Genomic DNA, 15197 nt, shown 5'->3' on the forward strand with positions numbered 1-15197 from the left:
AGGGGATATAACCAACCCTGGGGGGTTGAAGACACTCCCCGAATCTAAGATATTTTTTATTTATATAGGAAGTCTTCTTGTAATGTATTTTAATTCATATTTATTCTGTTTTAACTAATATTTATTCTTTTTACTGTAAACTGCCCAAAGTCACTCAGCAGTGAGATGGGCGGTGACAAATTTGAAAAATAAATAAATAAATAACTTCATTTCTTTCATATGGGGAGGCAGTTGAACTGCAAGCTCAAAGGAATTACTGGACTTTTCTGTTAAATCAAGGAGAAACTGGAACACTTATTTCCAGTGTTCCTTTCCCAAGTTCAGTCAATCCCTCTTATTCTTCTATCTTAAGATTTAGTTCATACATTTAAAAAAATAATAGTACCTGTTGTGGTTATTTTTGAAATCCCCAGTAGTTATTAGACTGAATTGCAAATAATCTGATTTATTTTTAGGTCTGGGAATTGGAAACAGGACAGTTAATATACCAGATTGAAGATGCCCATGGGCCCGGTGTTGAGCTGACATGCGCAGCAGTTGATAAAAATGGATTTCATCTTGCTACTGGAGCATGTGATGGTAAAATAATGAAAAAATTACTCCCTGAAATATCCTTTTAAGATTATTCCCTGTATTTTTCAAAGAGCTATAAAGCTAGTTAAGTAAGTCTAGCCTTCTGCATTCCATGGTTTCATAATAAAGATCAGTTCAGAATTCTTCTGGTCTTATAACATTGTCTGTGCACCATGCATAGTAGTTGCAAATAGCCCTTAGTAAAGCACTGGAGAAAAGACTTTTAACACAATCAATGTTGGTCCTACATGCATTTCATATAGGAAAGAGCAAACTTTGTTGTCAGGGAACAGAATTTTCTGGAGAATTCCAGAACGTTCTATTTGTCTTTAGATAGGCCAGGCCTCCTCCTCAACCATTCCGTTCTGCTGGTGATTTGGCAGTTCCCAGAAGTAAATCCTCTGAACTGCAAGTGATTCAAGTGTTTCAGCCATGGTATTGTGGTTGGATTAAACAAATTTTGCTTATTTCTAATTTCACATTTTGTAGAGGTTTTGCAGAGATGGCGCATTAGCCATGGAGCCCTAAGTATGTTTTATGAGGTCTAATATTTATGAGATTATTGGGATTTTCCATATCATTCATATATAAGGGAAGCATTTATTTGAAGTCACCCTCACAGGATAATATAGAGCATAGCAGATGAAATGCAACACTCCTCCTGAAGTGGTAAATTCCACAAAATTCACCTAAGAGTTGATTTGAAACAAATATATTTCCATGTAAAACTTAGGCCTGATCTAGATAAACAGCAGATAAAGTGGTAAAACTGTTCCTTGTTTGTGTAGCTTCACATCATATGACTTAATGTTTCCCATTAAATATTTCTTACAGAAATGCTGATGCTGGGAGGAAGCATTCTATTGTCCATCAGAGGTCCTATTAAATGTTCCATTGATTAGGGCTAAATTACATAATGTGCCACATATTTATACCACAGTTTTTCTGGAGTTATTTTATACTTAAATAAGTGCATCATGGCCTAATACAATTGGAACACTACACTTACTTCCTCCGTGGACCTTGTTTAGAAAAATTAATTAATCTCTACCATATAAGCATCCAGAATGATGCAGAATGCAGCTGCATGGATAGTTATGTGTGCCTCTAGGATGGCACATGTTACACTTCTGCTCCACGAGCTGCATTGGTTATCAGTTTGCTTCCAGGTATAATTCAAGGTGCTGGTTTTGACCTTTAAAGCCCTACATGGGTCCAGGTTATTTGAGGGACTGTCTCTTCCCAGTTACACCTACTCATCCCATCAGATCCTGCAAAAGAGGTATACTCCAGGTCACACCTGATAAGGAGCTCCAACTGGCAGGACTGAGGAGGCACACCTTTTCTGCTGTAGCCCCTGCCCTCTGGGACATCATTCCCCCTGAGATGAAGATAGCCCCATCTCTGTTAGCCTTCCAGAAAGCCTTGAAAGCATGGTTCTTCCATCAACCCTGGGGATCCCATGGCAAGTCTCCAAAGTGGTTGTATGAGGCTAAATGATGGTTGTTCTCCCACTATCTTGGAGTTTTTTTATGTTTATATTCTTTTATGTTTTTATGTTTTATTTTTGTTGTTATTTGTTTGATGTTTTTTATATTGTGATATGATTTTAATTGTTATTCTTGTAAGCCACCCAGAGTCACTTTTTGTGAGATGGGCAGCTATATGAATTTCCTAAATAAATAAATAAATGGAATTAAAAAGCAAAACACAGTTGTGTCAGCAGGCCTGGGGGTCACAAGAAAACGGCAATCTGATGAGGTAGCTCCGTTGTTCATCTGATGCTCTCTCTTAGCCTTTTCATAATAATATAATTTTTGTACTTTTTGAATGTTTTTTTAAAAAAATTTATAGCTGTTTCTACACCTCCCAGAGTCATGTCACGTGAGATGGGCAGGCATATAAATATGCTAAATAAGTAAATAAATAAATAAATAAACAAACAAACAAACAAACAAACAAGAACCATTGGTAATTATAGTATGAATTTATTGTTCATTTTTCCTTATAATGCAATTTAAGAAATTAACTGAAGTTTTGTTTTTAGCTACCAGATTTTGTACAGCACAATACTGGAAAACTGAAGTACATCATTCTTTGATGCAGTGGTATTTGATAACAATAGTATTTATGGCACAATAACAAAGAATCTTGGAAAATCTATTAAATAATGATTGATCTCCATTTGATCTCCATTTTTAATTAAATTTTAAAATTTGCAATAGATTCCTCCATTTATACATTTCTGGGCAGTGATACTGAATATAGAAGCTTTTTGAAATTAATTTTTATAAACTACAAAAGAAAAAAAACACATAAGAGTGCTTTAACATAAATACTGAATATGGAAGCTTAACATTTTCTGCCCCTTTTTAGATTACATGTATACTTATATATTCAAACTATTTTTTTTAAAGTACCTTTTGTGTTTCTTATTTTTATTCTTTTTTTTTATTAATCAAATTTATATGGCCACCCATCTCACAAAAAGTGACTCTGGACGGGGTACAACAATCCAATAAAACAATAAATATATAAACAATCATTACATAAAACCATTTTATAGTAATTATTAAAAACATTAAAAACATTAAAAACAGAACTTAAACAGAAAGGGAAAATAATAGGCGAAGGGATATTAATAATAATAACAACAACAACAGCAACAACCCCCCAGTGAGGCACTACCTTGACGTGGTTGTTGGGCTTGTGTGCTCCAAGGAGGATGACAGCTATGCCAGAGCTTCAACCATACTGGACAGGTCTCATCAGAAGAGCCAGACAAAGAGTGTCTCTCCCATAAATAATATGGTGAGACGTAATTTACAGAAACCCACACTGGATCAGTCGTTGCCCAGGTCAACGACTGTACTAGGTGTTCTAGTTCCTGGACATCTGGTGACAAATGGGCTACAGGACGCAGGACTGTTGGCTGAGCAACCAGGGCCAGCAGCTGCAGAATTACTGGAAGAAAAGTTGTTTACCCGTTGCAAATATACAAAGACTGAGAACAAAGAAATAATGATTTGCTATTCCAAATCAAGTCCAACAAGAAGAGGTTATCTGAAAAGAATGCACCAGTTCTGGAAAGAACAACAGAATCAGAAATAACAGAACAAAGGCTAGCAGATCAACACTGATTTATAACATGAAATAAAGTATTCACAGAAGTAGTATTTGGAAGAACTGCAAAGGTCTACCCAGGGCAAAGAAATTGAAGCCTTGTGAAAAGTAGCTCAGACAGTAGAGCTTTCTCCTCAGAAAAAACAAAGCCCTCTAACTAAAAAACAAGAGGAATTGAGACAAAGAATAACTGAGCATCTAGAACAGCACAAAAACAACAGAATAAGGTTGCCTGCATTGAAGCTTGTTACAAATAAAAAGCTAGCACAAGTATTAAATGATGCCAATACTGTAATATCAAATATAAGCACCAGCTCACTGCAAGAAACAAACCAACTGATGTACAGCACAGCTGCAGTTATAACTGAATACCTTGGATGCAAAATCAACAAACAAGAAAAAAAGCCAAACAGTGCACCACCAAAATGGAAGATCAGGTTGGAAAATAAGATCAGCATGCTAAGATCAGATGCAAGCAAGCTAGAACAGATGAAAGAAAAGAAGCTGATGAACAAAAAGACCAAAGAATACTTGATCAAGAAATATCACCTAGAAACAAGGAAGATCAAGGAAGCACTAGAAATAATAAAGCAGCAAGTAACAGCCATAGCCCAAAAGATCAACATATACTAAGATCGAATTGCACATTACAGGCAGAATCTCCAATTTCAGTTGAATCAGAAACATTTCTACCAATCCATCAAAGGAGAGACTGCAATGAACCAGTCAACATCTGACAAAGAAGAAACATTGCAGTTCTGGGAACAGCTATGGGACAATCCAAAGAAATACAACAAGAATGTAGCTTGGATAAAGGAGGTAGATAAGAATAAAAAAGAAGCTGAAATGAAAGAACTTGTAATAACAGCAGAAATGGTGGATAAAAGGGCAAGGAAGATTAAGAATTGGTCAGCACCAGGTGAAGATAAACTCTATGGTTTTTGGTTGAAACATCTGACTGCTCTGCACCCACTCATTGCCAAGCAGTTTAACAACATACTGCAAGGAGATGACATTGAAGATTGGTTGACATCTGGCAAAACCTACCTGATAATGAAAGAGCCAGCAAAAGGGGCAGCACGAGGCAACTACAGGCCAATGCCCTGCTTGCCAACAACTTTCAAATTGCTAACTGGTATGGTAGCTGATGCAGTCCAACAGCACCTAGTTGAAAACAAGCTCTTTCCATCTGAGCAGAAAGGAAACTGCCCAAACAGCAGAGGGACAAAGGAACAGCTCCTAATTGAAAATATGATTTTGGAAAACTGTAAGAGAAGGAAGACTAACCTGAATGTAGCTTGGATTGATTATAACTCCCTGCCATAGGACTAGATTATCAAGTGCCTAGAGATAACAGGAGTCAGTAGAAACATCAGAAGCTTTGTGCAAAGATGAATGGCACAATGGAAGACACAGTTGCTGGTCAATGGCGATAGACTGGGAGAGGTTAACATCAAGAGAGGAATCTTTCAAGGAGACTCACTATCACCACTATTGTTTGTCATTGTATTGATTCCTCTGACAACAATACTGAACAAGTCAGAACATGGCTTTCAAACATCAAAAACATCTGCCAAGTTATTTTTTATTATTATTATTAAATTTCTCCCCCGCCACTCTCCCCCCCAATGGAGGACTCTGGGCAGCTCACACAAAATGTTAAAACCATAAATATATATAAATACATAAAACACAAAAATTTTAAAAACATTACTAAAAAAGAAGAAGAGAGTCCAAGAAGATGAAGGATCTGGGGCTGAAGACAGCAGGCCTCTACGGGGTTAGCCATCCCCACGCTTAAAGTATTCCCTCCCCACCCAGGCCAAGTGGCAGAACCAGGTCTTTAAAGCCCTCTGGAAGGCCAGGCATGAGGGGGCCAATCACACCTCTGGGGGCAGAATATTCCAAAGAGTGGGGGCTACCACAGAGAAGGCCCACCTTCTGGACCCCGCTAATCAGAGCTTTTTTACCAAGGGGGTCCAAAGCATGCCCTCTCTGTGTGATTGGGTGGGACGGGTTGAAGTCATGGAGTTATCCCACCTTCTTTACATGGACAATCTGAAGCTGTATGGAAAAATACCATCAGAAATGGAATCACTACTCAACACTGTCCAAATATATAGTCAAGATATTGCAGTGGAGTTTGGACTGGACAAAACCAGCAACAGGGGGAAAATAATGAAAACTGAAGGAATCAAGTTGCCCTATGAAATAACATCAAAAGTCTTGATGAAGAAGATCACTACAAATACCTGGGCATCCTTCAGGATGACATCAAGCACACTGAAGTCAAGAAGATCAGTAGTGAATACGTCAGAAGAGTGAAGAAGATCTTAAAGTCCAGACTCAGTGGTGGAAATACCATCAAGGTGATTAACATTTGGGCAATTCCAGTCATTAGATACACAGCTGGATTAGTGGACTGGACTCAAGCTGAACTAAAAGCCCTGGATAGGAAGACCAGAAAATAGTGACAATGAACCATGCCCTTCCTCCACGCAGTGACATTGACAGACTCTAGGTGGGCATGGAATGTTACAATTATACCAGACAGTTGAAGAAGATAAAAGGGCATTGGAAGAATATCTGAAGTAAAGTAAGGAAGATGCACTGAAGCTAGTACACCATGAAGGCTTACTGAATACCAAAGAGACCAAACTGACTTATAAGAAAGACCAAATGAAGAACAGAAAAGAGATATGGCAAGGCGAAGTATTACATGGTCAGTACACAAAAAAAAAAAAAACTAGCAGGCAAAGCAGATAACAACAAGACCTGGCAATGGCTAAGAGCAGGAAAGTTGAAGAAAGAGACAGAGGGGCTAATTCTGGTTGCACAAGACCAAGCCTTAAGAACAAATGCATGCAAAGCCAGAATTGAGAAGACAGCAACAGACAGCAAATGCCACCTCTGCAAAGAAGCTGAAGAAACAGTGGACCACAGCAGTAGTTAGCTGCTGCAAGAAGACCTCACAGACTGACTACAAACAGTGGCGTGACAAAGTAGGAACAATGGTACATTGGAATATCTGTAAGAAACACCATTTGCCTGCAAGCAAGAACTGGTGGGACCACAAAACAGACAAAGTAATAGAAAATGAATAAGCTAAAGTGCTCTGGGACTTTAGAATTCAGACAGACAAGCACCTGCCAAACAACACCCCAGACTTAACAGTTGTTGATAAGAAAGACAAAAACGTCTGGATACTGGACATTGCAATAACTGGTGATAGCAGAATAGAAGAGAAAGAACTGGAGAAAATCACAAAATACAAAGACCTGCAAATAGAAATAGAATGAGTGTGGCAAAAGAAAGCAAAGATAGTACCAATAGCAATAGGGGCCCTGGGCGCAATCCCCAAACATCTGGAGCACTACTTGAAGACCATCGACATTGACAAAATCACCATCAGTCAATTGCAAAAGGCGGTTTTACTTGGAAGAGCTTATATCCTGCAATGATACTTTTAACACCTTTAAACAACAATATTTGCCTATCCCAAGTCCTTGGGAAGGACTTAATAGGTGGATAAAAAGGCCAAATCCAGTCTAAACATCTGGCTGACTGTGCAACCAACAGATGATGATGATGATGATACTTTGTTTATCATTTTTAGTGCTTTGTTTAAATAAAAGTGGAAAAAAATTTAGATGGAATAAAAATTGCACTATTTTGCTGTAGATTTTAAAACTGTTTCTTTTGCATTTAAATAATGTTTTGTTTTTTTGTGTTACAATTTTATTATTTGGAACTGTGCATTACTCTGAGACGTGTGGTAATTAAGAAACATCTAAATACTTCAAATAAATAAAAAAAATGACTGTCTTTTTTTGATGGCCAATTTAGTCTTGGGACATTGATATGTCATGACTGTTTGCTTTCTTCTCATTGTAGCACTCAGCTATTAGTTATTTCTATGAAGAGTGATATACCTTCTGTTTTATTACACATTAGGGACTGTGAAAATATGGGATTTTGGAAGTGGGCAGGTACTTAAAGTTTTGCCCTTAGGCAAGGAAATCAATGACAATGAACATTGGCTGATGCAGATGATCTACTTGAAAGCCAGTGGGAGTAAGCATGTGATCCTGGTCTTGGAGTACAGCGGAATGATCAAAATTGTTCAGGTTTGAGCTTTGATTTGTACATCTTCTATTTCATTTGCTTCACTTTGTTCTCAATTTAAAAAGTCAAAGAAACCAGTCTCTCCTAACTATGGCTTTCCAGATGTGCTGGGACTTCAGCTCCCCATGACCAGGTTTGCTATTATGTTAGCTGTAATCCCAAGATAGCGAGAAGGCCCCTGGTTGGAGAATCTCTGCAGGCTCAGTAATCAACATTGTGAAATACTTCCTCTCACGTATTTACAGAACATCTTCATATTCCAAATACATTTGTGCAGAATTACAGCTTTAATATAATCAAAGATTAAGTCCCTTCTCAAGCAATTAGAGTATAATTAAATTTTCATAAATTTAACCCATAAATAGGTTACCTCTTTGTCCTGTTTATCTTTATTGTTTATATTCTGTTTATGACTTCTTAGTTCTACTGCTGTTAATCCCACCAAGGTTTTCCTGATCTCTTTTACAGGTAGTCCTCGGCTAACAACCACTTACACCCAGTTCTCAAAGTTGTGGCCATCACAATGTCCCCATGGTCATGTGATTGCTATTCAGGTGCTTGGCAACTGTCTTGCAATTACAATTGCAGCATCCTGTGGTCATGTGATCATCATTTATGACCTTCCTTACCAGCTTCCAACAAGCAAAGTCAATCGGGAATCTGGCAGGAGGTTGCAAATGGAAACCACATGATATCACACTTAATGACAAGCAGGATTTGCATAATGACCACAACTGGAACTGCAGGAACTGCAATTGTAAGTTGACATGGTCAGATGATGTCATGCTTTACAACTGTGTCACTTAGCAACAGAGTTCCTAGTCCCAATTACCATCATTAAAAAGGACTACCTGTACTTATTTATTTACATGTTCATTTAAAACTGTATATATGCCAACTACCCTCATCAAGCTCTATGCAGCTTACAAATAATCATATACAATAAATTCTAATCTAGTAAGTCATTAAATACTGGCACAAAACCTCTAAAACACCCTCTAAATGGCCTGGGTAAAAAAATATGTATTTTAAGCTCTTTTAAACTACAATAATTCAGTCTCAGTTCCCTGAAATTTCAGGAGAAAGATAAACCCCATGCATTTTTAGTGCAGATACCATATTGGAGACTCCTGAAATAATGTATCAAGAAGATGCACAATTTTCAATCCCTAATAATTTATTTGAATAAGGGTGTGTTAAATTTACATAATCCCCATGTGACTACCTATTAAATGAGAATGAAGAATATTTCCTAAATATTAAGAGCAGAATTTTTATTGGGAATTACCTTTTTAATTATCTAATTTAGGCTTTTTAGAAAAGACTCCAGAAACATGTTTTTCACCAGATGCTTACTTCAGTCATTTGTTCATAAGACATTAAGTTAAAATTGATTTAATTAATTAAATCCCCAGAAGCTTGTTGAGCTCAGAGCTGCCTCCTTGAGTCACCTTGCATTTCCAAGCTATGCTGCGTTCAGTTTCTAACATACTGCTTGCTACTCATAACTACTTGTGCTGACCAGAAACCAGAAGCCTTGGTTAATGATCGCTATGTGGTGTGGTCCCAACCCACTTTGCAGCCCTCAAATTCTGACTCAATTTCAAAAGCTGTCCTACCATCAAAGTATTCTACATAAATGATGGGTTTGAAGTGAGTCCATCTCCCCAAAGATAACTTTGTGTGAAATGTCCACGTGTGGATGTCATCCAGTGGTATGACAGTTCATACATTTACTGCTAATCTTGGATAAATGTCCTAACATGAATATGTCTGGTGTATACAAAATACGTTACAAAGCTAGAAATTTCCCCCTATTATGCCAGGTTAATTGTCAAGTATCTATGAATTAATCTTCAATTCTTTGTTCTCCTAGGGTAATGAAGGTGAAATTTACCTGTCTATAACCTGGGAACTCCCTGAAGCTGTGTCATTTGCTCTACAAGGTTATCCACTCATATCCCTAAAACTGAGTACCAATGTCAAGAAAATTAATGGTTTTTTTCCGGACGTTCAACTGCTGCTTGATACAGATCTAATAAACTCAGCTACAGAGGTGAGGAACTATTGTATTTCTAGATATGTTCTAGAAAACAAGAAGAAAGAGAAAATTATTCTAAAAAGTTTTTTGCATCTGAAGTCCAAAGCAAAATAAGCAGTCAAAAAGTAAAGTGAATTTTTGCTTTCTGTAAGTTCATCTGGAGATGGACAAAGATAGTTGGAAAGGATTGTGAAGCTCTTGGTTGCCTTTCTCTATGGGTTGTCTGTCTATGATTGTTTATCTGTCCTGGTCAGCTATCCCTTCCCAATCTGATGCCCATCAGATGCTATGGGATTGCAAAATCATGATAGTTGGGTGTTCTAGGAATCGAAGTACCAACATTCCAGGGCACAGATTGGGGGACTCTGTCCTGCTATGGATAGATAAAATATAGATAAAAGTGGCTAGCAATTATCAGTCCCCTATAGCTTTTCTCCACCTCTGGGTGAATGTGTGATTGCCTTTTGTGACTAGTATTATGTGCAACAGACTTGTATAATTAATCCAAGATTTAAAAAATGCATTCCAGTTGTGCTGAACTTCAAGCATTCTCAGGAGATGAAAAACTACTCTAGGAATAGTAAAGTCTGGTTTAATGCTGTGGCACCTTTGTTGATTGGTCATATCTATTCTTACAGTATTTCTATAAGATCTGTACTGAAAAAAGAAATCCCTTGATCCAGGACACCTGTTGAATTGTAGGCCAGTCTCAAATATTTTGTCTGGATGATACTGATTATCTGTGCCAATTTCAATCATGTTTTTGACTAGAATATAGCATTAAAACTACTTTGATCACCATGGTGGATGACGCACACCAGAACTGGATGAGGGAGACTATGGTCTTGCTAGTTCTGCTGGACAATTTGGCAGCTTTTAACACCACTGACAGTAGGATTCTTCTGGACTGTTTGGCAGAATTGGACCTTGGGGTCATGATTTGCAGTGTTTCCTTTATTTCAGGTCATAACCAAAAAGTAGTGTTGATATCTCATAGGCTTCCAACTTGTTCCCCATGTTGTTCAATATTTACATGAAATCACAGAAGGATATCATGTGGTGTTTTAGAGTAGGTACCATCAATATGCTGATTACACCCAGCTCTATTGCCCCTTATCATCTGACTTCAAGGAAACAACTATTGTCTTTAAACATTGCCTAACTCTGATAATGGGCTAAATGAGAGAGATACTCAGACTGAATCCAAAGAATACAGAGGTGCTGTTGGATAATATGCACTTCCCCTGAAAGAGCAGATTCACATCTGCAAGTGCTCCCATCAGTCTCAGCTTTCACTGGATTCATAGCTAACAGGTGTAGCAAATAACAATTTACACAATTACTGCTTTTGCCCTAAACATGACCATTCCTGAGCCTGCTGGGTTTGGAACAGTTAACTACTCCTTGCTTATGTCCTCACTGCAATGTACTCTAGGGCTACCCTGGAAAAGTGTCTGAAAGTTGCAGTTGGTAAAAAGTGCCACATCTAGCTTGCTAACTGGCACTAGTTATAGGGATCACATGATGCTTCTACTGAAAGATCTGCACCAATGGCCATTAACACACACAGTTTAGAGTGTTGAAATTAACCTTTAAAGACCTAAATGGCTTAGGACATAAATATCTAAGGGACAGCCTCTCCCATTACAAACCTGCTCAGCAGATAAGAACTATAGAAGAGGCCCTTGTAAAGATGCTGCTGCTGTCAAAGGCTGACTTTTATGGTACATGAGAGAGGGAAGGCCTTCTGCATTGCTCCCAAACTATGGATTGCACACTCTCTAGGGAGTTTCTTTTGGGTCCAACACTCCAGTATTTACACATCTCTCTTTCATAAGGCTTTAATTCTTATCATGTTTAGCATTAATTTTAATTTATATTTTAACTTTATTTTTTTTAGAAGTTTGGCTTTGAATAGAAAGGCAGGGTATAAATCAAATGGATAAATACATTCCATAATCACCGTACATACCCTTGCTCTATTTGAGATAATAATTAAGAGGCAAAGAAAGGCAATTTCAGTCTCTTAAATTGTGAGCTTCTGGGCATGTTTGTTTTAAAAATAACCATTAAACTCAGTTGCTCTGGACTGCTATATAATTAACAGATAGCTGTAGCAGTACTAATAGTCGTGCATTTCATCCAATAGCATCTCCACAGTTTAATTATAAATCTTTTGTGTATTTTTCAGCTACCTCCTGGGATTGAAGTGAAGTGCTTTGATTTGTTAAAAGTAGAAGGTTACAGTTTGTTAGCTACTGCAAGTGCAAATGGTTCTATCATCATGTGGGATTTTGAAGCTGCCACAGCCAGACACATGTAAGTTTAATTGTAAGCCGCCCAGACACCCTCTGGGGGAGATGGGCGGCATATAAATTTTATAATAAATAAATAAGTAAAACACTTTATCAGATAAAGGATGTGGAGAGAGAGTGCTAATCTCCAGTCATCCAAAATAGATGCTGTTTGAGTGTCCAGTCTCCAAACAGGTCCCAGTGTGAGGAAAGGAGTAATAGATGTATTAAGCTAGGGGTAAGCTGCTGGAACCCAGGGACAAATCTGAAGATTGCTCATTGATTGTTGGTAAATCCCCCTACTTTAGGCACTCCATTTCACTAAGCACATGCACAGAAAGATCCTGTTCTTAATGATATGCTTAGTTGAGTCATGGATGAAGCTATGGTGTCATCCAATTAACATAAGCTAATCAATGGTCTTAGACAAAAACAGTCCAGGGGTAGTTTGGGTTAATCTCTCTTCCCCAGATCAACCATGTTTTGAGAAGAGGGCAAAGAAGATTTATAGGTTTTATTTATTTTTTCTTTCTGCTTCTGGCATGGAAACAAACTAGACTGACCCCACAAAAAGAGGACTGATCTAGGAACTCCCTTTCACTTACTGTTTTACTTTTCATCCTAGCCCCACATGAGCACATGGGGAGGGAGTGGAAAAGGAGCAAAAAAAAAAGAGAGAGAGAGAGAGTTTTCCCACCTCTCTTTGTGGTGGTGCTGACCTTGACTGGGCCACCATAGATATTTTTTCCACAATCAAGAAGTGGCAGGAAGTAATAGCTTCCCAAAGAGATTTTCAAACATGGACATTCCCTCTTTGACTGGGGCATCCATAACTGTGCACTGGCAGCATCCAGGGCTGAGTCATTTCTCTGGGATAGTCAGCTATTTTGTGCCAACATAGCTTCACTGTACATCACGTCTTTCAAGACTGGAGCCAGGAAAAGTTCTTCAGCTCTCTCTCCCCAATGAGAGTGGTAAGAAATGCACTGCCAGAAGTGAAGATCTCAGTTATTGTCTCCTGTGCATATACTGGGTCATAGACAAATGGGACTGAATGGCTCAGGAAGGAACTTTGGCTCAGTAAGGGAGAGTGCAGTTCATCAACCTCTTTGCCTCCATCCAGGCTTAACTCAAGTGAATTGCTGGGTAGAGCCAGTGCGCCAACTCTCTTGTTCTTGCTTGTTCACAGTTGAAACCAAAAAAATGACCGCCAGTGAATCCTCAATTCCAGGCTGTCAGTTAGCTTTGCTGCAGTATAAGAAACAGCTGTGTTTTCTATCTCCAACAATTTCAGTGGAATTGTTCCCTTGAGGATATTTTAAAATTCTGCACTAAAGGCAGAATAAATAACTTTGCCTTTGTGTACCCCATTTAGCTGCACTCCAGAACCATTTGTCCTGGAACCACAGTGTCTGTAAATTACTTCCTTGCTGCTTGACTCTTCTCTGCTTCAAAGAACATGGATACAAACAGTGGATCCCAGACAGTACCACGGCCTTATTTCTTCACCATTCTTGCTTTTAATCTTTTTCAGGTTGAAAGCTCTTGGAAATGCTAATTGAGATTGCTTCCCTCCTACTACAGTAGATAAATAATTATTATCCCTTGGCTAAGAAAGCAAACCTTTAAAGAGAGATAGATTGATGGGCCCCAAACCAAATGTCCTCTTTTGAAATCCAGTTCCAAAAGAGCTGCAAGTTGGGGGGTTTTGTTTGTTTGTTTGTTTGAAGTCAGAAGAGCTCATTCTTAGAATATGGGATATTATGCAGCATAAAAAAGATCTCCCAGGTACAAGCAAGATATTTGCAGTACAAAGGAGCATTACTATACTACACTATACTACACTAAACTATACAAAGGAATATTCCTGTACAAAGGAACATTACTAAAAAATAATATATCATATCATATCATATCATGGAAGGGATCCCCAAGCAGCCAGTAAACATATATGCTCATGAAATGCTAACTATCTGGTGAAGGAAGATACATAGAAAACTGCCAGGTAGAATGGCACGTCCTGGAAGATTGTATAGATGACAAGCCATAATCCAGGACAGTAGCTTTTGTAAATTTCATTGAATCCAAAATGTAGTGATTCAAATTGACAACCTAAACTTACATTATAAGTCTGTGTTGAAGAACTGTACTGTTTTTACTTTAAACCACCCAGAGTCACTTCCTAGTGAGATGGGTGGTGACCAAATTTGAAATATAAATAAATAAATAAACTTGATTGTTTTTAGAAGCTTACCAGGGGCTTATAATGAGAAGATGAACACGCCGCCTAGAGTAACTTGGATAGTGACCCCTAAAGTCACTTGGATAGTGAGATGGGCGGCATATATACATTTGAAAAAATAAATAAATAAATATTAGTTAATAGGACTTCCTGAAAAAACAGCTTGTACTAATTTTCTTCTCTCTCCTCAAACCATTGGCTGGGGATTGGGAACATTAAACATATTTTAAAGTACACTTTCATCTTGTTTAGCTGTGATGATAAGACCAGATGAGTTTTTGATCAGTATTCTGTAGAAACTGATGTGCATATCCTAGAAAGAGACTCAAAGGAATAAGGATGTGTTTGTAGTTTAGGCAGATGTTATTGATATCACTGAAGGTCTGTTAGCCTGTCACTATGTATTATTGAAAAGCTAAACATGGAGGTTTAGTACTACAAAGCTTTAATTCACTTAGTTTTAATTGGAGATTTTCCACTTGGGGGAATTCTGCAATGACAGTCTATGAATTTTTGAGATGAGACAATTATTTGCATTCTTATTTTGAAACTGTAACTGCATGAATTTGGAAATATGAAACTGACTTACTAAGTCTTTAAAATGTATAATTATTCTTGCAATACTTCCATGGAGGAAAGATGTGCTATTTAGCAACATATTTAACACATGTGGAAAAACTACAGGCAAAATATCTGTATTTTCAGATTCAAACCTCAAGATGCTATTCACTCAGATAGACCTGAATTACTCAAAATCAACTGGTTACTATTCCTTTATCGAGGTACCCTCTCTGAGAGG

At 37.8% G+C, this 15197-nt stretch overlaps 1 protein-coding gene across 1 annotated transcript in view; it reads left to right on the forward strand.

The window, feature by feature from the left end:
- The window catches only part of WDR64 (WD repeat domain 64), a 99312-nt gene that overhangs the window by 58332 nt on the left and 25783 nt on the right, over positions 1-15197 (forward strand). The window contains exons 13-17 of the mRNA XM_088131329.1: positions 456-579; positions 7651-7823; positions 9698-9877; positions 12054-12181; positions 15104-15196. Of these exons, the coding sequence (XP_087987455.1) occupies positions 456-579; positions 7651-7823; positions 9698-9877; positions 12054-12181; positions 15104-15196 (698 nt within the window). The remainder of the gene's footprint in view (positions 1-455; positions 580-7650; positions 7824-9697; positions 9878-12053; positions 12182-15103; position 15197) is intronic.

The sequence above is a fragment of the Python bivittatus genome, unplaced genomic scaffold, assembly GCF_059951505.1.
Source record: "Python bivittatus isolate LINGU-HERP-01145 unplaced genomic scaffold, Pbiv_v1 ctg000020_np1212, whole genome shotgun sequence".
Taxonomy (NCBI): Eukaryota; Metazoa; Chordata; class Lepidosauria; order Squamata; family Pythonidae; genus Python; species Python bivittatus.